The sequence below is a fragment of the Silene latifolia genome, chromosome 11 (genome assembly GCF_048544455.1).
Source record: "Silene latifolia isolate original U9 population chromosome 11, ASM4854445v1, whole genome shotgun sequence".
Taxonomy (NCBI): domain Eukaryota; kingdom Viridiplantae; phylum Streptophyta; class Magnoliopsida; order Caryophyllales; family Caryophyllaceae; genus Silene; species Silene latifolia.
In genome coordinates, this window is record NC_133536.1 from 43,694,537 (window position 1) to 43,716,786 (window position 22,250).

General features: G+C 37.6%; 3 protein-coding genes across 4 annotated transcripts; 1 reads left to right on the top strand and 2 right to left on the bottom strand.

Annotated features, from left to right (window-relative positions):
- The first annotated feature begins 5,248 nt into the window (after positions 1–5,248).
- On the top strand, positions 5,249–8,357 carry LOC141613311 (putative disease resistance protein At1g50180). The gene is made up of 2 exons (XM_074432045.1): positions 5,249–6,574; positions 6,701–8,357. Exons 1-2 carry the CDS (start codon positions 5,539–5,541, stop codon positions 8,200–8,202), a joined length of 2,538 nt encoding a protein of 845 aa, XP_074288146.1. The 5' UTR covers positions 5,249–5,538; the 3' UTR covers positions 8,203–8,357.
- An 898-nt stretch (positions 8,358–9,255) lies between these two features.
- LOC141611572 (putative disease resistance protein At1g50180) lies at positions 9,256–15,303 on the bottom strand. 2 transcript variants are annotated; one of them, XM_074430149.1, is made up of 5 exons: positions 15,166–15,303; positions 15,012–15,075; positions 12,398–12,926; positions 11,723–12,296; positions 9,256–11,431 (listed from the first exon to the last, which is right to left on the bottom strand). In XM_074430149.1, exons 3-5 carry the CDS (start codon positions 12,914–12,916, stop codon positions 9,642–9,644), a joined length of 2,883 nt encoding a protein of 960 aa, XP_074286250.1. In that variant the 5' UTR covers positions 12,917–12,926; positions 15,012–15,075; positions 15,166–15,303; the 3' UTR covers positions 9,256–9,641. The 2 variants fall into 2 exon arrangements, with proteins under 2 accessions (XP_074286250.1, XP_074286251.1); XM_074430150.1 differs by lacking the exons at positions 15,012–15,075; positions 15,166–15,303 and adding an exon at positions 13,783–13,899.
- Positions 15,304–16,645: 1,342 nt separating this feature from the next.
- Positions 16,646–21,524, bottom strand: LOC141611574 (uncharacterized). The gene is made up of 6 exons (XM_074430151.1): positions 21,128–21,524; positions 20,193–20,398; positions 18,879–19,170; positions 18,538–18,645; positions 17,339–17,583; positions 16,646–17,035 (listed from the first exon to the last, which is right to left on the bottom strand). Exons 1-6 carry the CDS (start codon positions 21,353–21,355, stop codon positions 16,912–16,914), a joined length of 1,203 nt encoding a protein of 400 aa, XP_074286252.1. The 5' UTR covers positions 21,356–21,524; the 3' UTR covers positions 16,646–16,911.
- Positions 21,525–22,250: the final 726 nt, after the last annotated feature.

Genomic DNA, 22,250 nt, shown 5'->3' on the forward strand with positions numbered 1-22,250 from the left:
ATTTCTACCCTAATGCTTTTTCTTGACCTTGCCTCCTCTCTCTCATCACAAAAACAACTAAATTTTACAGAAAATTTTAGATCGATTCTAGCATAATCAAAGGGCATATCTCATATCGTCTTGGGTGCAACTAATAGGCGAATATCAATTTTGATATTGTTCTTAGGCCATATTTGCTAGGACCGAAGGTTATTTCTGAATCTTTTACTTTTGTTTATGTATTTTATTTTATGACCTTAGATCATCTTTGTTAAATCGTTATAATCCTTCTACATTAAGGGAAGTATACAGATTATTTCCCACACTAGCATCCTCAAAGGCTCCCATGGAAGGTATTTGGTGAAGGGAAAGAAGGGATCCGAATAAATATCATGCCAATTACCGACTCATTCAATGCAATTAACCAATATCATGTTATATTGCAAGGACCATAAATATATTAAAACTGAGTAGGATTAACCTACCTTTTAGCAAATCTCCATAAGCGATCCGAATAAATAATCTTCCATAAAAACCGTCACCTAATTATAATAATTAAATAAAATAAATTACTAACTAATCTAATCTAATTAAATACGAGTTAAATTAATTAAACAAAACCCGTCTTAAGCTATTTAAACCCGTCACAATTACCCACACTTGGACTCCCCCTAGCCCCGACAAACACCGCCTCCGTTGCCACCGTGGACCACCACCGACCATGGTGGCCCACGGCCAGCAGCCCACAACCACGACATCACGACCAACGACACCCTCAACAACAACTCACTCGACTCCACACTTAGACACTCTCCTATCCACCACCACCGCACCATCGGTGCCCTACCTGTCCACGGTGGTCACGGCCTTCTGCCGACCACTACACCCCCCCCCCCCCCCTGTCAGCAGCCACAACGACCAACAACAACACCTTATAACAACATACAACAACAACAACAACAACAATCGACGCATTTATCTCACTATATCAAGACCTGATATTGCCTTCTCTGTCCAATTGTTAAAATCAATTTCTTCAAACTCCCACATCTGATCACATGCAAGCAGCTAGAAGGGTGCTGAAATATCTCAAATCCATTCCAAGTCAGGGGATACTCTTTGCTAGCAGCTCTGCAGCTCATCTCACTGCCTATTGTGACTCAGATTAGGCATCATGTGCCTATAGTAGGAGATCCACCACTGGCTGCTGCATTCTTTCTGACAACTCGCCTATTTCTTGGAAATCTAAAAAACAATCAGTGGTCTCAAGATCCTCTGCTGAGGCGGAATACAGAGCCATGGCCATGACTACCTGTGAAGTCACATGGCTAGTTCAACTCCTTCAGGACTTAGGCCTTAAGCACCTTGGTCCTGCCAAACTCAAATGTGACAATCAAGCTGCTTTGGCCATTGCAGCAAATCCTGTCTATCATCAAAGGACCAAACACATAGAAGTGGATTGTCACTTCATTAGAGAAAAGATCGAACAAGGCCTTATGACTACTTCTTACGTCAACACAAAGGAGCAAGTGGCAGATATACTCAGTAAATCTTGTCCTATTGCTCAACATAAGTACTTATTGTCCAAGATGGGAGTTTCATTTCCACTCCACTCTCATCTTGAGGGGAGTGTAGAAAAGTCAGCAACAAAAACAAATGTTATGACTCAAATAACAAAGCTATAGTACAAGAAACGACATCACATAAGCTAAAGAAGAGGAAAAAGCAATTGGCAACAGTAAAGCATCAAGCATATAGAGTCAGCTAGTTGTACTAGGATCTCTCTTTTATCTGTGTCAGTGTTTTATCCTCAGTGTACACTACTACAGATACAGGCTATAACAACGGTCAAAAACCGTTGTTATATAAAAAAGCGGACGTTGTTAATGCGTCCGTTGTAGAAGGTTTTAACAACGGTTGGCTTACTTAAGGAAACCGTTGTTAAAACTATTAACCACGGTTTTATGTATAAAAACCCGTTGTGGAAAGTGTGACACAATTTTGGGGGGAAAGTTATAACAACGGGTTTTAATATACAAAACCGTTGTTATAACTAAAGACAACGGGTTGTTATAAAATAACCGTTGTTGTTTGTTCTTAAAAAATAAAAAAAAAATTAAATTAAATATTACTAGATGCATGCATAATTACGGCCTGTTAGAATTCCAATGCATGCATTATTACTGACATCACTGTACATATGAACGGATAATATATGGAATTAGAAGGGTTAGTAAACGGATTTGAAGGAGCATTATTGAGAGATATGATGATGATTATGGCACAACTTCCTAACATATTTATTAATTAAAAAGCAATTAACTCAACCCACACACATTGCTTAGTATAAATACATTGCATATCTCAACTAACATTTCCATTATTATCTCATATATTCATCTCCAAACTCTAACTGTTAAAACAAACTCTACTTAATCTTTCAAATCAAACTCAAAAAACTCTAACAAAATGAATGATTTCATCCTAAAGACTCTTACCATGATCGAGAACAACAACAACTTCATCCGCCTGGTTCCTCCATATTGAGGAAAGTTTCGGAGCTACCTTGCGGAAGCTCGAACCGCATCAAGCACGCCAAAGAAGATGGCTTGACGGAGCAAAAGCGGCGATTGCGGCTATATGACGATATAGCAACTGCTGAACGGAACCTCCAAATAGCCAAGGAGGAGAGGATGGATACGATAGAGCACAATAAGATCCTCCATGAAATAATAAGAATTGCATTTTTACATATGTAATTTTTTTTTTTTAATTTATGTATTTATAAATATATATATATATATATTAATTATGTTTATCTTACTTCTTCATGCATCTTGCTTCTTCATTGTTTTAGTAACTAATTATGCGAACAATACTTAAACAAATAACATAATGGTCGATAAAAACACATATATGCAAAAGAAATAAATAGAAAAAGAAAATAATGACGATGAAACTAACGGTGACGGCGAGATTTACCGATAAATACATACAGAACGTAATAGACGATGAAATCAACAGTGACGGCGAGAAGAAGCGACGATGAGAAAGTGAGAAAGAGAGAAAGAGAAAAAGAGAGAAAGAGAGTGTGTGTTTTGTGTTTGTTTGTCTGCTGTGTTTGTGTTTGTGTTTGTGTATTAAGGGTTGTGTTTTGTGGCTGCAGCAGACTTGTGTTTGTGTGGTTTATAATATGGAAGGTATTGACAACGGTTATTAAACAACAACCGTTGTGAAATATGTTTTAACAACGGTTGTAAAAAACACCCGTTGTCAAATATGTTTTAACAACGGGTTTCAAAAGTAACCGTTGTGATTACTTTTCACTAACTTTGCGCCAATTTTGCGCCAAATTATTAACAACGGTTGTGCATGTGTGACCCGTTGTTAAAACTAATAACAACGGTTTTTATAACCATACCCGTTGTAATTTATTTTAGTAAAATTCGCGCCATACATTCTACAACGTCTATTGTGATTTTCGTGAATAATCGTTGTTAAAGGGGCGTTGTAGTTGCCTAAATTTGTAGTAGTGGTATTGTCATGTTCATTAGTTGTACATGTTTATATACTCATCAGCATTTACTTGTAAGGCGTCTCATTCAATACATTTAATATATCACTCTCAAATTCACATCACTTCTTGTTAATGTCTTCCAATCCCTGCAGAATGCATAAATGCAATAGTATCCAACATCACAAGTTCTCATCTTGATTGCCGCTAGTATCAGTATCATTATTATCTTCACTAACTCTCAATGTAGAAAAGTGATACTCAAATATAGTTTTCTGACTCAGCTAATGCAATGTAATTACTCCGTATATTACATCGTCTCCGCTACAATGTGTGAGACCGAGATAAATCGATCCAAATTAACTCAACTTAGACTCATCTAAATTAACTCGTTTACCACCTCTAGGCGAGATGGGTAATAGAAAAGAAAGGAATTACAAATGATGTAAGGCGGATTAATTAGTTTAGCGGACTAAAGCATATAATTATGGTACTTAATCAACTGGCCAACGCCAGATCGCGTAATCCTCACCCTTTTCTTAACCATGTGTGGTTATTGTGGTACGAACCCGTATTGTTTGTTTGTTAGGGGTGGTCAACAGTACGAGTCGGCCGGGTCCGGTCCGAGCCGGGTCGGGTCAGGATTTGGGAAACCCGGAACCGGCCGGGTAAGGGGGCGGGGCGGGGCGGGGCGGGTCAGAAGTGATCCGTGAGGCGGGTCAAGGGCGGGTTGAGGCGGGTTTATGGGCGGGTCCGGGTTTGGACGGGCCGTGTTTGACATTTGGGGACCCGGAACCGGCCCGGATATAGGGGCGGGTCGGGGCGGGTCCGGGTCAAGCGGGCCGGTTTCATCTACGGGTCACAGGCAGGCCGGGTCCGGGTTAGCAAGGTCGACCTTCACTGTTGACCACCCCTATTGTTTGTTACCATGAGGTCCACGAGGTTTACATACTAGGAAACGAATAATTGATTTATTAACTCGTTGTGGCTACGGTCCAACACTCAAATTGTGTTACTTCAAACTAGTCCAACACTCAAGTTGCCTTTTCACGGCTGAAGTCCAGCAAACGAAGAACGTCGATCACTAATAACATATCCAACTTGACGCCCTAGACCGATTTGACCCATCCTTACCATATGAATATGTTAAATCATGTATACGGGTTTTGGCCACATCCAAATGGAAGATAGAGAGTCAATTTCACAAGTTTAAGAAGGTTATACTCTAAAAATCAATTGGAAATCACAAATTCTCATTATAGACGGTCATTGTCCGTCTATAACTATAGACGGATAGTGGTCTTCTCACAAAATGAAAGTGGGAGGGCAAGTGGATGGGAAATAGATACCCCCACTTGTCCTCCCACTTTCATTTTGTGAGAGGCTACTATGGGTCTATAACGTTAGTTAACTTTTGATGATATGTTTTGAAATTTATTCTGTTAAAATGTCTTACTAAGTTAATTTGATATCGTATTCGCTTAAGAAATACTCTTTCCGTTTCAGTCATTTATTTACCTTTTATATTCATTGTAATAAAAAAGCATTTTAATTAAAGGTAAACAAATGATTGCAATAATGTATCTATTTGTATCGGTGTTTGGAGGGGTTTGTCATGTGTACTATCTTCACGGTCAAATCCAGTTAGAAAATGAAATTGGCTATCGACTTTTTTTATCTCGTTCAGTCCAGTTAAATTAGATGGTTTATTTATAACTTTCAAAACTAAAATTTAGACTAAATCAAGCAGCCAAGTTAATCCCTGTTGATGAAGGAGAAGAAAGTCGGAGTGGCATATAAAATTATTTCAAGACCAGTTTTGCGTAGACTAGTAAGCTATATGACCTGTTTTTGTGCTTTGCACTCCTCGGATCAGTTCCTAAGCACTTGATCAATTCTTTGGCTTTTACAGCTTCATTCGATTATTAGCAAAAAAAAATCGTGATTGCCATATACAAATTTATGTAAAGAAATGGTTTTCAAAATTTTGATATAAACAAACAACAACAACAACAAAAATAAAAATAAAAATTTCGCCTGCAAAAATGGCGGAATGCTCTGTCCAATCTGCTGTACAATGCCTAGGGAAACTTCTAGTCGAGGAAAAAGAAAATCTACAAGCAATAGAGCAAAAGGTGGAGCAACTAAGGGATGAGCTTGATTGGATGCAATGTTTTCTACGGGAGGCGGACCCATGTCGTAATGTTGACCCAAGAATTAGTCGATGGGTCATCCAGATACAAGGGATCGCGTTTGAGGCTGAGGACATTGTCGAGAGCTTCCTGGTCAAAGTCCTCAGCCATCAAAATCAGCATCATACGGGTAAGACTTCGACCTTAAAGAATGCCCTTGAAAGGTATCTTTGGGTTGTTAAAGAGGCCAAAGCAATTCATGATGCTAGTAATGATATTGAAGCTTTGAGAGTCAAAGTCTCGACTTTGACGTCAAGGCTTCAGGCTTACGGTGTAGGCATCACAAGATCGGAATGTTGGAAGTTGGAATCGACTCAACCAGGGATCGATGTCTTTAAGGAAGACAAAATTGTTGGACTGGATGATAAGGTGAAGCAAATAGTGGGTGACTTGGTGAGCAAGGCAACGGAAAACAAGTTTTTCGGGATTTGGGGTAAGAATGGTATAGGAAAGACCACTTTTGCCGCGAAAGTTTACTTTCATTTTGCTGTTAGAAGGCACTTTGATCGGTTTGTCTGGTTAAATGTGCCTGAAAACTGCAAAATTGTCGATTTGTTAAGAAAATTATGGAGTTCTCTTGGAAGGATTTCGTGGGATGAAGTCGAAATGATGAATGAGCAAGTCTTGGTTAAGGAAATCTTTGATGTTATGCTCGAAAAAAAGTGTTTGGTTATAATAGATGATGTTTGGAGCAAGGAGATTTGGGATGGTCTGAAGGAAGCATTTCCCGGAGACGATGAAAGGGATTCAAGAAGTAAAATCCTTTTCACAACTCAAAGCAGTAAAGTGGCTGAAGAGATGCATCAAGGAGCTGTTGTTCGAGAGTTGAGATGTTTAAGTTATGATGAGAGTTGGGAACTGCTTCGAACGAAACTTGGTGACTTTACAGGTATTTTCCTCTCTTATTCTGTCATGTTGTGATGCAATTCTCGACTCAGTTTTCAGTACCAATTATTCATATTGAAGGCTGTCGTATTTTTAGCATGATGAAATAAATGCTTACATTTGGATGTAGGAACTCATGCAATGACAGAAATGGCGAAAAATATGTTGAAATCCTGCCAGGGAATTCCGCTAGCAGTTATAGCTCTCGGAGGACTTTTAGCAGCAACGAAAACCCCAGAGAAGTGGAAAATCTTGCTCGATCACATCACCGTGAACAACGGGGACCAATCATACGAAAAAGTCCTGGAATTATGTTATTATAATCTACCATATTACTTGAAAAACTGCTTTCTTTTTCTAGGAAACTTTCCTCAACATTATGAAATTCATGTCAAAAGATTATGCCACATGTGGGTAGCTCAAGGAATCACGGTACTCGAAAATGGTGATGTTGAAAATTTTGCTGAGTATTGTTTGAATGAATTGCTTCAAAGGGGTATGGTTCAAGTGGCCAAAAGAGGATCAACAGACAAGATCAGATCTTGTAGACTGCACAAGATTATGAGAGATTTATGCTTCCAAGTGTCGAAGGAAGAAAATTTGGGCGGAAAAACGCGCCAATTTGCTTTATACTTGGGTGAAGATGAGGAAAGTTCATTTCCTATGAAAAATCCATTTCTTAGATGTCTTCAATTATTCCCTTCTACGGAAAAGAGCTCGGAAATGAACTACATGTCACTTAAATCTTTCTGTAAGGACTCGCCATTGATTCGCGTCCTAGATCTTGAAGGGGTCTCTGTAAGTACTAAGACCTTACCTAGGGAAATTGGGGATTTGCTCTACCTAAGGTACTTAAATTTGAAGGGTATGCCCTTGACGAAACTCCCACCAACAATCGGGAGTTTAAGGTGGGTGGAAACTCTTGATTTAAGGGCAAAGGTAAGGTTAGAAATACCCAATGTCTTATGGAGGCTTACAAAGCTCAGACATCTCTACCTTCCTTGTTATTTCACTGTCAAAGATTCAGAAAAGCTGAGACTTGACAGTTTAACGAACTTGTTGACATTAAAGAACGCGAATCATTTCCTGACTGAAGATGTGCTTGGGATGAAGTTTCTTAAGAGAGCATCAATTAGGTACATTTCCGAGAATGAACACGTAGAGTTCATGCAGAAATCACCTGAAGTTACTTTCAGTCTGACGATTTTTCAGGCTGTAATTAGTGAACAACAGGTGAATGTGCTGCAACATTTTCAGAATTTGATCAAATTGGAGTTGAAAGGAGGGTTATCCGCGCCTATGAATAAGCTTATTTTCCCATCAAATATGCAAAAGTTACTCTTAGATTTTTGTGGGCTGATTCAAGATCCTATGCCAATTCTAGAGAAGCTTCCGAATCTAGCTTGCCTTTGCTTTGATCACCAAGCTTATATGGGGCAAAACATGATTTGCTCTTCATCGGGTTTTCCTCGACTTAGCTATCTGAGGTTTAATGGGTTGAAGAATTTGGAAGAATTTAAGGTGGAAAAAGGCGCAATGCCTCATCTAAGACAATTAGAGGTGAAGAATTGTGAGAGATTGACGAAAATTCCTGACGGAATTCCTCAACAGGTTCTTGTCACACTTGAATGATCATCATCCCAGTTTGACAATGCCATCGATATCTATCGACACTTTCTGAATGCAGCTGAGTTTCAGAATGCAGTACTGTAAAAGCTGCTGTGTGATTCATTTTAACAAAATTTATTTGGTTTGTAATTTTTTTCCTTGTTGCATGGTGAAATTTTGTGTTCACATATCAATGATTTGGTTTGACATGCTAAAAAAATTTGATTCTGATGTAATACATCAATGCGTATTGCTTTTTATGTCTGGCTTCTTGTGACATTTGAAATTAGAGACTCAAAATATGTTATCTAGCACATTATTGGCGAGGGATAGATGTAATCCTATATGATTTAGTAAAATCCGTAAATGAAACAATTACGAAAATTATTTCTCATTAATGAAGTGATACATGATTACAGCATGTATATCAGAAGAAATCACATCAATACAACAATAAGTTTTCAATTAAAATGACTAAATACAAGCAAATATTAAAGGAAGCGGATATTTATTTATACACAAATCAATACTATATATTAATTCCAGAAACCAAGGGACTTTAATGTAATTAAAGAAATCTATACAAATTAATTATACTATATAGTTTTAAATCGATAGCACCGTGTGATGGACCTGATAAAAGGACCTCAATGCAAATATTATATAATTTTGGTTAAAAGTATAATATAAATAATATAAAGATGCCTTGATGAAGAATATTTATGGAAATTACATTAAATTAAAGTAATTAAATTAGAAAACACAAGAATATAGTGATTTTCCTTAAAATTAACATACTCCACTTATGGAATTAATTAGTATCATTATGTCTTGATGAAAAATATTTATGGAAGTAACATTAAATTAAAGTAATTAAATTAGAAAACACAAGAATATAGTGATTTTCCTTAAAATTAACATGAAAAAATTAACGGGAATAATGAATTTAACAGAAAAAATAGAAGAATTAATAAAAGAAACAATAGTAACCACGGGAGTAGTGAACGTAATGATATTAAGAAATTAAATAATGTCGTGAAAGTAATAATATTAATAGCGGGTAGTGAACGTGTCTCATAATTTGAAAATAAATTTTACATTTGATCATAATTACAAGATATATCGTAGAAAAATATATTACAAATAGTAAACGTGAGAGTTAGACAACTCCAACATAGTTTATTACATTGAAAATAAAATTTAACGGTAAATAGAGGTAGCACGGGCGAAGCCGGGCACCAAACCTAGTATTGTAAAAACCAAGTACTTGCAAATAAGGAACACCAATGAAGACGAATTTTACACACCAATAGTTTATTTTTCTTCCTTTCTTGTGATAAAACCAATGAGAAGCCTCATAACTTATTCAAACTGAACACAAGTACACAACTAACATCCCCGAAAACAAATACTGTAGAAAAGAGTTGAAGAGAAATCACTTGATGATCTATTGGGATTTCTTTTCAGTCTTTCTGGATGTCCAAGATCTTCAAAATGTCGACACGTGGGACGTGTTCAACCTTGGAGTACTCTTTCCAATCTGTAAGGCTCTTCAAAGGAGTCCAACCCCTATAAAATGATAAGGGCATGTACGAAATGATCAACTCCTGTAGACTTTTAACATCTCTCAACCCTTCCGGGATCTTCACTAGTTTAGGACATCCGTTAATCTCCAAAGTACACAAATCCGGCATAGCTTCTACTTCAACTGTCCAATCTTCCAACTTCTCCAAACCTTCCACATTGAGATAACAAAGCTCCTGAAATCCTCCTTTAGAACATTTCATACTCTCCCCGTTATAAGAACCATTCTCTAAGCTTAGATGCTTTAAATGAGGCAACTTCTCAAGGATGGGCATAGGATCCTCCATAAATCCCGAACCACTGAGTGATAACTTGTTAAGATTGTCTGGAAATTTGATAGAGCTAATGGTTTGAGATATATTTCCTTTAACCCATAATTTATGAAGAGCTTTGCACTTATCAAGTGATGGGTTTGCGCTCAAAAAGTCGCCTTCAAGTCTAAGTGAGATGTAATCAAGGTGAACCAATGCAGAACTCGGTGATTGAAGGAGGGGTGCGATACTTTCCAGACAAGAAAGGTAATCACAAGAGGAGAATTCTCTAAGATTAGTAAGCGTACTAACATCTTCTGCTTTGCACATGTGGCTGAAGTTTGAAAGTGTTTCCAAGTTAACCAGACCTTTGAGTTGGAGCTTGGGTGCCTTATTTCGGAGGATAAATGCTTTCGAAGGTAAATAAAGATGCACCAGCCGCTCTAGCCTCGATAAAACATCAGGAATCCTCATACAAACAAATGAGAGAACACGCAAATCTAGGGTTTGCAAACACCGCAAATGCTTGATTGAGTAAGGTAATTTGGACACCCAGCTACCTCTCAAACTCAAGTACCTCAAATGGATCAAGGAACCAACATCTTTTGGCAAAGTATGAAGTCCAGTATTTTCAATATCCAAGACTCTCAGAAATTTGTAATGATGAATTGCACTTTTAAGTGCCTTGTTCTTCAAGGGTATAAGAACCTTGTCTGTTTCTAGAGTGTTGAAGAAAAGAAGAGATCTGACGTACCTTGCCTTTTTGTAATCAGAGAGAAGGTTGTCCAGTTTCTCGGTACAATAGATAGCCAACCGACGAGATTTTTTCTTATTAATTGATCTTGATGATTTCATAAATCTGGTAGTAGTACCAGCGGATTGATCGGACTTTTCATCAAGTTGAGCTATACTTAGCCAGTTTAGTTTTAATGCTTTGTCCATGCATAGTTTTCGCATGACATCATGAAGCCTGCATGTCTTTGCCCGTCCTTCTAAATCCCGCGATGCCACCTGGACAAGGGACCTTTCTACCAGCTCAGCTAAGCAACCTTCAGCAACATCTTCAAGTGTTTCTTCTGAATCTTCATCATCGCCGGAGGAAACAATGCCTTCAGCCTCCCAGAGCCGACCTAACTTTGTTGTGGTTATTTCCAGGTTAGTTGGAAAATAACCCATATAAAGGAGACACGGTTTTAGCTGATATGGAAGCTCATAATAGCTCAAATCTAGTATTTTTTCCCATGGTTGATCTTGTTTGTCAATTGGGTATAAACTCAACTTCTTTTCAACAGTTTCCCATTCCTCTAGAGTTCTTTTCGTAGCTAAAACTCCTCCCAGCACAACAATGGCCAACGGAAGGTTTCCACTGTGTTTAAGCATTTTCTCCTTCAATAAACCTATCTTCTGCCTGTCAGCATCTGATAAAAAGACAAAAATGTATTGAGTGTATCAGAAGCCTCATATTGCACGTTTTTGTGACTCGATTGTCTGGAAAAAGCCGTAAGAAGAGGGCTCCTAGTCCTATTCTTACAGTAAGACTTAACGTAACTTTTCTAACATTTTTCTATGGCCATTAGATGTTTAATTTCTAAACACAATAATAATGGTTGAATCTGGGCATTAGTGATAAATAGATTTGTCAAAGTATCTTTTTTTTCTGTGTTATCAACAAAGATTAAAGACAAAGACAAACTTATTATCCTAATTACCTGGCATGCCAGCTAAAGAATTTCCGATTTTTTCCTCAAGCAGCAACTTGCTATGTTTTGCATCCAGGTAAAGAAGCTCATGATTAACCGACTGATGATGGACATATTTCGCAATACCCTCTATCCGAGTGGTCAACATTATTGTACTCTTAAAGTTGCAGGATGTTATTGGAAAGGCTTCTTTTAGCTGATCCCATAACTCAGCTTTCCATAAGCCGTCTAACACAATGAAACATCTTTTCCTTCGCTGAACCTTGCATAACTGATGTTTGAGCTCACAATCAGTCATCTGAGCGATTTGCTCTCGAGATTTTGAAGTGAGACCACTGAGAAGCTCTTGCTGAACAGCTGAAATCTGGCATGGCTGCGAAATGGAAGCCCAAGCAAAAGCCTGATAGCTTCTCCTGATTTCATGGTTGTAGAAAATTTCTTTGGCCACAATTGTCTTTCCAATACCACCGACTCCCCATATTGAAACGATTCTGCTCTCCGTTTTTGAATCAATAATCGGGAATTGATCCGTTTTTGAAGAAGAGGGTGTTGATGAATCTACTTTGTTTACTTCTGCAGGAACCTGGGTAGAACAAGTTACATAAATGTCATATACATGTGATAGAAAAAGTAATGGGGTCTTTCAAGAACTAAATAAACTAACTCGTAATGTAGAAGACTTACCAACAACTTTAATAATTCAGTCACGTCCGTATCTCGTCCAATGAGCGGTTCTTTCTTACAAGTGAAGTAACTCTCATGCTTCGCCTTCAACAGCCAAAGTAATGAGTTATCTCCTGATTCAAACTTGATCCCATAGGTATTCAGCTTGGTAGTCAAGAAGGACATTTTATTCTTCAGTGCATCAATCTTCTTTCCAACCTGATGTACAGCTATAACTTTCCAAAACATCATGGAATACTTTTTTAACATGCTAACGTAGCCATGACCTCCTCCTCTAATATTAACTATGAACTTTTCAACTGTGTCCTCAGCCTCATATGCAAATTCTCTGATCTGAGCAACCCACTTTCGGGCCATTGAACTGTCGAGTTGGCTTGCATCAGCACTTCTCAGGAAACACTGCATCCATTCCAGTTCATCTTGTAGTTCTTTCACATTTTCTCTCACCTTAGCTAGGTACTTTGCTTCCTCAACTAGTAATCTCGCAATCAACTGAGCAGCTGATTTGACATCTGCCATCCTTGTACAACTATAAACCAAACAACAATGCAAATAGGTGAAGTGAATTAAACAGTAACAATAATTACCAAGATGAGTTATTGTCAGTTAGATAGGAGTAAATATAGCAGTAGATGACGATAGCATATCCAAGATGTAGCTTGAGAAGCACCAGAAGAATTACAAATGCTAGATATATAGGTAAAAAAATGTGATACGGAGTACATAATTTAAAAGTAAAGTAGCTAAATACAAATCACAAGTTCAACATAGTTTTTTCGCTTCTTGAGCGACTCGGATATTCAATGGGTTGTTTTGAAGACTCGAATACTCAATGGTTTAATCAGAGTGTATATTTCATACGGAGTCATATTTGCTCGTATTTTGAGAGATATTGAAGGAATGCAGATGTGTCCCGTAATGTGAGAAATACTTATAATATGAAAAATGAAACAGAGGAAGTCCTTTTTTCACCATGTAAATTTTAGCAATTAGTCTTGGATAAGATCTTGGTATGGTACATCGTAGTTATTATTACAATCTAAAATAAAATGCATAACATGAACTAAAGTCGTAGGTTTAATCGATTTTTCAGTGAATGTTCAGAGAAATAGTAAATATTGTATAGTGAAAAATATCAGTCAGAGACGAACGCAGTTGAATATTAAAGGCAAACAGTGGAGTGTTATCCGGATCGAGGGAGGACTAATTATTTTAAACAAGGAACGCTATTAGAAGATTTGTACACGCTCGTTTACCTTTACTCTCCTTGTGATAGAAACAGTATGACACGCACACACACACACAGACACCTGTGTTACTCAGACACGCCGACACGTGTCGGACACAGACAGTCAGACACACAAGAGGGACATAAAATTGCTTACCTGGTTAATGAAGTAGAACACTCGTTAAAGCTGATCCTAACAAAGCTTGCTTATTATAATCCACATATTGTGTAAAAAGCAGTAAAAAAAATAAACGAAACAATTATTTGCTATTTGAATACAAAATGTTAGATGTAGCGTTGAATTTATAGGAGATGAAAAAATCCTAGTATTCTCCAAAAGTAAGGAAGCAAAGGATCTGAATTTATATCACTCTCAAGCAAAGTAATATTTTATATTCACCTTTCCTTGGTTCTTCCCAGAATAAATCATAAATATACCAAGTAAAGAATATTTTTTTAAGGAGAAGTAAAGAATGATTAAGGTATCACTAATTTATATTCCTGTATAATTAGGACGGCGAGCTAAGAGCTCAACAGTGTTAATATGAGTGCTTCAGTAATGGTTATTTCATTTAGCATGACCGTCAAAATAGTTCTCCCTCTATTTTTATTTTTATTTTATTTTCCTTTAGCCTCATTACTCTCATTTCTCCTCAGTCCTCACTAAAAAATGAAAAATGAGGCTAAATGGAAAAGAAAGATAGAGGAAGTTAGTTATTGACAAAGCATAAGATGAAATTGGACACCAGATGTATATTACTCCATTGATTTCACTTTCATACATTTGTTCAAAATACGTGAGGACGATTTAGAACAAACGTATAGAAAAGAAAAGAAAAGAAGGGAGGGAGTAGTAACTACACGAAAGAGGAGTATTGAACTCCCTAAATAGAACACGAGATGAAGTTTATTTTTCAACTTCAAACTAATTCTAAACTCCAAAGGTCATCCATCAAACACAACCAGCCACAGAGACACAGCATTTGAAATTCAAACTTAATGAGTTCTTTACAAGCCAAAATGTCAGGTTTACATTGTATACCTATTTATTTATGTTTCCGTTACATGTAATCAATCCTAAAATTAGCAGTTTGCGAAACCTTGCAGCTGAAAAGACACTCCTCCCTACTGTATTAAGCTAGAAACTTGACTGTTTGAAGAAAAACATTTAGGCAAGAATCTAACCGCCAATAAAGTCGGTAATTCATTTAAACTCATAGAGGCAAACAATAATCTAATCGCCAATAAAATCGTGAACTCAACCGATAAAATCGCCAAAACATCCATAATAAAAGCATCTTTACTTCTCAAGTGACATCAGTAACATTAAAAAGGGGAAACTTAAGTAAGACGATAAAAAAACGATAAACTGAGAGGAAATGATACCTGAAGAGGCGAATTTATAGTCGTTCATCGCATTGGCCACCCACAACACTTTGGTCTCCAATATCTGCACAAAACAAACAACTTAATTTGGTTACTTCTATGATTTCAATATTGTTTAGTTAAACTTCAACTTAGGTATGAACAATTCATGCACCTCTTCAGTATTTGGGATCTCCATTTTCGACTCAATTTTACGGTCTTAAGGGGTAATGGAAAATAGTGGCTAAAAAGGTCTGAAGTTCTGAACTGAGTAAAAATAAATAAGAAATTATTGATCGAAAATTAGATAAATAAGATAGAATCCATGCTTACTCGATGATCGATATTAACCTAATCGAACAGAACCCGGTCTAACTTGTCATCCGATGATGCCCCACCCGACAATAACTTAACATGAATGGTAACCGACAAAAACTCGTTATTAATTAGACACAAACCAAACCCTATATGACCTGACACGCTTTGACCCGATTGCCACATCTAAATGTACCTAGGGCTGGCCACTACCGGAGGTATTGTCGGGCCCCGCCGCGCTACGACTAATATTTGGGCCTGGACACGGCCCAGTTGGGGTATGGTTGTGGCGGGCCGAGTCAGGCCTATGTAATTTTTAACAAGATTAACGTGTTTGACCGGGTCATGCTAAAGGGAGAGTTGCACTGGCTCAGCCTGGGGCCAGGGACGGGTTGTGTAGTGCCGTGTGGTGTGCTAGGTGGGCCTCCAAAATCTACCCCCAATGTGGTGGGCAGGAGTGAGTTGGCCCTCTACAATGGTCACCTTTAGCTGTAACCTAACATTGGAGGGGAATATAATTTTACGAAAAATATAGTTTACATATATTTAATACGGTTTTAAATTCTGCTAAAAAAATAAGTAGTTCTATAAAAGATATTTTATGAAAAATGTAGTTATCACAGCATTATATAATTACTTTTTTAATTTTCTGTTGCATGATTAATGATATTGAAATTTAACCTTAAAAGTTAAGCCAGAAAGGTCGCATGAGCTGCGCTCAGGTCCATCCAAAGGCAGGCCCAAGTTGGCCCACCAAACCCTGAGCCGGCTCGTGAGGAGGGAGAGTGCACTAGCTCAAACCTAACTCTAACTACCTCGTGGTTTTGCTTGGTCACCCCAGGCCTGGTAGGGTAGACCAGTTTTTTAAGTTCTTTTTAATATTTTTGACGGGACCAAAACACCCCCTAATTGGATTTCGTCAAGGAAATTCAGACTTGTGGTTCTTCATTATCTAGTAATCAAGGCGAATTGGTCTAGGAAAGGCCAACCAACTAGGTAGGAGTTGGGCCAACATGTCGAGCAGGCCATCTATTGGCGAGTTGGTGACTCAATTCCCAGGTCGACCCGCTAGAGTGGCTGCCTCTAAAGACCGGTATATATATTGGCCCAGCAATTTAGTTTTGTATAGAGGTGGCAATCAGATCAGTCAAGTCGGGTTTGAGTGAAATCAGATTGTTGCAGGTCAACATACCTTTTTGGGTTGAGTCGGGTTTGGTTCGGGTTTTTGTCGTATGAGTCCATTTCGGGTTAATTGATGTGACGGGTCAGGTTGGTTCGAGTCGGGTGATTAACTTGATTGGCTGTGTCATTGAACGGGGGTGATAATTATGAGCATGACCTAAGTTCAAAACGCACATCCAACTATTTTTATATCTCCATTTACACCATGAACAAAGAACGAAAACAAAGCTAAACGAATAAAACATACTTAGAAAAAGAACTTGCCTACAGAGGTAAGAACTACAACCACCAACTATTACTCTACAAAAATACACAATACAGCCTCCACAGAGAAGGGAAAGGTCATTCTGCCCTAAAGATTCACCATCCATCGATGTATCAATCGGAAGTGTTGCAATTTGCCTGCTAGCAATGGGAAGGGCCTTTATGCAACTTGATCACTGTCGGGAACATCAACTTCACCGGTAGGGGAGAGTGAAAGAGAGAGTAGCCCTGTCAGTTGTGTTCGATATTCAAGACCTCTGATGTAATGACCCAACAGCATGGACCTTCATAAGAAATATAATGGTGAGAACTCAGAATATGACGACAGTATGATACTACTAGTACACATGTTAAAGATGCAAATGGTAAATTTGTGCTTCAGGGGTCACTAATATGTCCGAGTACAAAGCTCAGACTTCTGGAATTGTATATCTTGACACTGGACAGACAAACAAACGATCCAATACCATACTAAATTCATAATGTGTGACTCGGATTTTGATGTACTCATATCCAAGTGTCATTGCTGAGCATGGGCGCATGGGGTAATATGAAGCGACAGCGTAACATAAGTTGAAGAATCTCACCAGAACAGTAATCTCGCGAGATAATCTCTTGTCAACGAAATAACAGGCTGGAAATTAAGCGAAGTGTTTTCAGTAAGTTCCGCAGAGTCCTGACTCCCAGAATTCAGAGACCCGGCAGCATTCTTCTCTGATAGAGGGGGTGCCTTAGAATGCATCTTGGGAGATAATGTTGCAAGAAGACCATGAACAACAGAGTGTATAGTTTCTTTAACTTCAGGGGAAGTTGGTTCTGATAACTCTGCAACCTATTTAAATAGTCTCACATTCATCAGTGATCAGTCATCATATTGAACTTAACCATCATCAGCATATTTTGTCAAATAAAAAGTTAGAAAAATGAGTTCTACCATCCTGTTATTTGTACTACCCATTAATGTCAATAAAATACAAGGAGTTTAGAAGAATCATTCAATAAAAAATGTTAGTATGGGGCTATCTCAACACCATCCAGAAGCGTCCTATCATATTCTAAAAAATTTAGAAAAAAAATTGCAGGAGTATAGAAAGGTTATCGATGTTACTCCTCTTAAGTAGAAGTCGACAAGTCGTAGTATGCAATACGCAGTGAACACAGAAATCAATTGCTATAAGGGCATGTACAATGATAAATTTCAAAATGTCAACTCTCCAACCTAGTTTAATTCTCCAAGTCATTATTTATCACTGGAGGGCTAACAAAATAAATTTATCAACTATTCCTCCTAATATCATAGAACTCTATAAATCACTCTCCAACTCATAAATGGGGTCCCACCCATTTACCCGATTAGTCAACTCTATCTCAACAATCCTTCTAAAGTACCCATCTACGATAGCTGGGTAGCTATTCAAATAATTGAAGATTTGCCAACCATGATGACGATACTTCTAAAGTGTCCATGAATTCATTTGGAGAGTAGGATGGAGAGTTATCAAAAGTTGTTCGTTATAACTTATAACTCAAGAGTGAGACTCCATTTTATCTCTCCTCTTGGAGAGTTACTGGAGAGTTATGGAGAGTGTGTACATGCTCTAACACTATAACTACCAATCTACCATACCACATTATTACCACCGTTCGAACTACTTCAACAAAAATTAAGTCAATTACATCAAAATCAAGGAGAGTGCAAATTATGTCAGCAACTAATGTGCCAACAATAAAGAGTAATAAGAGCAAACAAACAGATATTGAAAAAATCAAACATAAGGAATCTAGCCTTTTCTGGTTGAAGTGAACGCAGGTAATCTAACAACTCATTCTTTTCCTCTCCAACGAATTGTTGCATCTGAAGAGCGGCATTCTTCCTCTTAATTTCTTTAAGCTCCTTATAAAACAAAAAACAAATAAATTAGAAATGCAAGTATGAGTAGGAGACTACCAAATATCACGACTTCAGTAGTAACTAGTTCCCCAAACATGAATAAGAGAGATCGTCAATTTAAAACTCTCTGTTCATAGTGTCAAAGACACATACACCTTCGATACCACTAAACACAGCTAGTTAACTACTAAAAACAAGATACTCCTGTTTGTACATACGAAGCTGAAATTCTATACCTTCTTTGTAGACGATAAACGAGACCGCAGCTGAAGAATGTATGATTGAACTTCAGGGGTCAATTCCTTAAGATTCTCAACATTGAAGTCTTCTGATATGTTATCAGCAATTTCCTGAGTTCCAGCAGAAACCTCACTTTCACCAGAATATTGGACACTTCTGACACTGTCAAGTAACATTTCTTGGAGACCAAGATTAAAGGATTCGGACTTGTGACTCTCGTTATTGTCTTCGTGAATGTCAAGGTTTCTTTCAAGGCAAAGCCTATATTCAGCATTTTGTAAAGTATATCTGCAACACATCAAAAAAAAATACATAATTTGGAATTGCTGAGAGACCTTTCAAATTGCCTCATGTTGTCACAACAACAATCTCTAACATATCAAATAAATTACCATTAAATCATCCAGAATACCAATCAAATATAAGATCAACAAGTTTAACAACATAAAAAATATGAATATGAGATTATGAGCCACAAGATTCTAAGACCAGCAAATCATATCGCATGAAAGCTGCATGTTAATAACCAATCTGATCACTTAGATGTAACTCGCCATAGTAATAGGTAGAAGATCTACATGCACAAGATCATGAAGACATAAAACACTGATCCACAAACATTTAAACATGCATGTTTCCTATATATTCCTAGGGTTCCAATATCCCATGTAAGAAATAACCTATATAGGACTGTAAGCTTTACAGGCTTCAAGCTGACTCATAAAGCTAGAACAGCACCAACAGATGAATGGAATAACAACACAATAATGAGGCAGTGATCTTCATATAAGCAACTGTTAACTATCTGGCTATAGAGTCCTGAGACGCTCAGCGAAGAAGGCAAATCTTCATTTTTAGATGCTGATTGTACCCAAATCCAAAAGCGAGGGTGGAAGAATATTATGTTACTCCCTTCATCCTATTTCTATATAGTCCACATTTCCTTTTTTGGTACATTCCTAAATAATTAGCCATTTTGTATATCTTGTCAAACAAAAAGGAGAACTACTTGTAATATTCATTCTTAAATAACATATTCTAGTGGGGAGGGAATAGCAAAGGTAGTGTAGTACTATAAGTCAACCGTTGATAATGATATAATGACATTACTCCGTATTTCTTAAATCTAGGTTCTAGGCAAAGGGGGCAAATAGCTGGGATGGAGGGAGCTTAAAACGTGTAGAGTCACCTTCTTGGAAAGACAAAAGTATCAAGCAAATAAGAGTTGAAGGTCTTCTACAAATTCCATTTAGCAATCCAAACTCATTGTTAACAGTAAAATTAAGGAGCAGACAAAACTTTAAGCATACCCGGTCATCATCGAAGACACCAACAACCGGGAAAGAGGATCCCATAATGCCTCGACCATAATTTGAAATTGATTCGAAGGAAGCAACCCCAACATGCCTGAGATTGTCCTCTTCATGGCATCGATGGTCGTGGGAGGAACATCTTTCTGGATGAGGCTGACATCCAGTGGTTCTATGTCATGAATCAGATCCAAAAGCAGAGGTTTCTGAAACACCAACAAATGCAAGAGAGTGTTATTGACTTGCCACAACACACCCATGCTAACACAGATTTCCGTATCCAATGGAACCAACTATTCACTATTATTTGGCTTCGAGCATTCGTCCCAATCATTTGTTTACTTTTTGATTAAAACATTTCTCACAAAGAATATAAAAGGACAAAAGTGTTTTTTTTTTTTTTTTTTTTTACGAGAATTGGGCTTTGATTTCCATGTCTAATGAAGCAACGGCACACTATTATTCGGCCTAGAGTATGACGTAACAAAGTAGTGGTGCTTCATCAAATTGTCCGTAAGCGTTTCAAATATCATGAATTGGCATCGTTACCATTTGTAGCGCAATTTTGACAATTCAGTGAAAATTGGATTCGTCTTTATCCGAGTATACAGGATAATTCAACATAATAAAATTATCAAACTAACCTAACCTCTGATTCGTGTTCTTCCCAGAATACAACATAATAAAATTAATTACCACACTATCCTTGGATAATTCACCAGCTAACAACCCCTGACCTAATACTAACCCATCCAGTGACGGAACTACGGGGCTAGCTGGATTATTGGTGTTTTCGATTAATTTTTCCTTATTCCATTAATTTACGGCTCTACTCGTATAATATAAATCCTGGTTCCGCCACTGAATACAAAATCTATAAGAATTACGGAGTAAAAGAAAAGAAGCATAGGAAAAAGAAGAGATGATAAGTAGACCTTAGAGGAAGAGGTGTCGCGAAATTCGAGATGATCATCGAAGGACGAGGACGGGGTAGAAGAAGAAGAAGCGGATACTTGAAAGCGACATCGTCGAGAAGACACGGTGGCGGCGGAGGAGACACGTATGAGAGAGAACTTAAGAGGAGGAAGTTGAGAAGAAGAAGAAGAAGAAGAAGAAGAGTGGGGGAGAGAGAAGGTGGAGGTGGTGGTGGTGAAGGCTGCCATTAATTTATTAATTAATTTAATTAATTAATTAAATTAATAAGTATATGCAGCCGACCACCTCGTTATCTCTCTTTCTCTCTACCACCACCTACTAATTTCTCTATCTTCTCTCGTTGCTTATCAGTTATCAGACTGTCTTTTGTCGTGTCTTACCTGTTTAACTTCATCCACCTAATTGCGATTCCCACTTGTGCTTGACCAATTCTTTTGGCGTCTTGGCTTTACTTTCTACATCGGGTTTGGCTTTTGTCACCTACCCGCGCTCGCTACCGGGTCGGATTAAGGATTGTAAATTTGTAATGGCCACAAATCACTACCCTTTTGACCTTTTCCATAGCAGGTAATGGGCCGTGCCGTGTCGACCTTAATACCCCGTAATTTAATACTCCCTCCAATCCACACCAAACTCCCCATTCACTTTTTGGAGGTCAAACTTCAAAAAGTTTGACCGTTAATTCACTCAAAACGATAAATCATTGAAAAATAAAAATTACATATTTAGTTTTGTTATGAAAATATCTTTCACAAAATTATATTTTTTGTGAAAAATTTCTACGTTTAAGGGACGAAAACTACGGTCAAAGCGTCGTCTCGAAGACCACCCAAAAGCAAATGGGGAGTTTGGTGTGGATTGGAGGGAGTAATAATTTATGAAAATATTTAATGTAATTTAAATAATTTATTAATGACATTTCTAATAATAGTTGCAAATAAAACGTTAATTAAACTAGAGTAAATTATCAATTACACTCACGCTAAATCCACTTTTTTAAACTAACTCCCACATCAAATTTTTTTATTAAATTACACCCAAATTAATAACTCAGTTTATAATTTGCACCCAAAATCAGTTTCAGGCCACTTTTCCGTCAAATTTGAAATTTTTTGGGTTAAA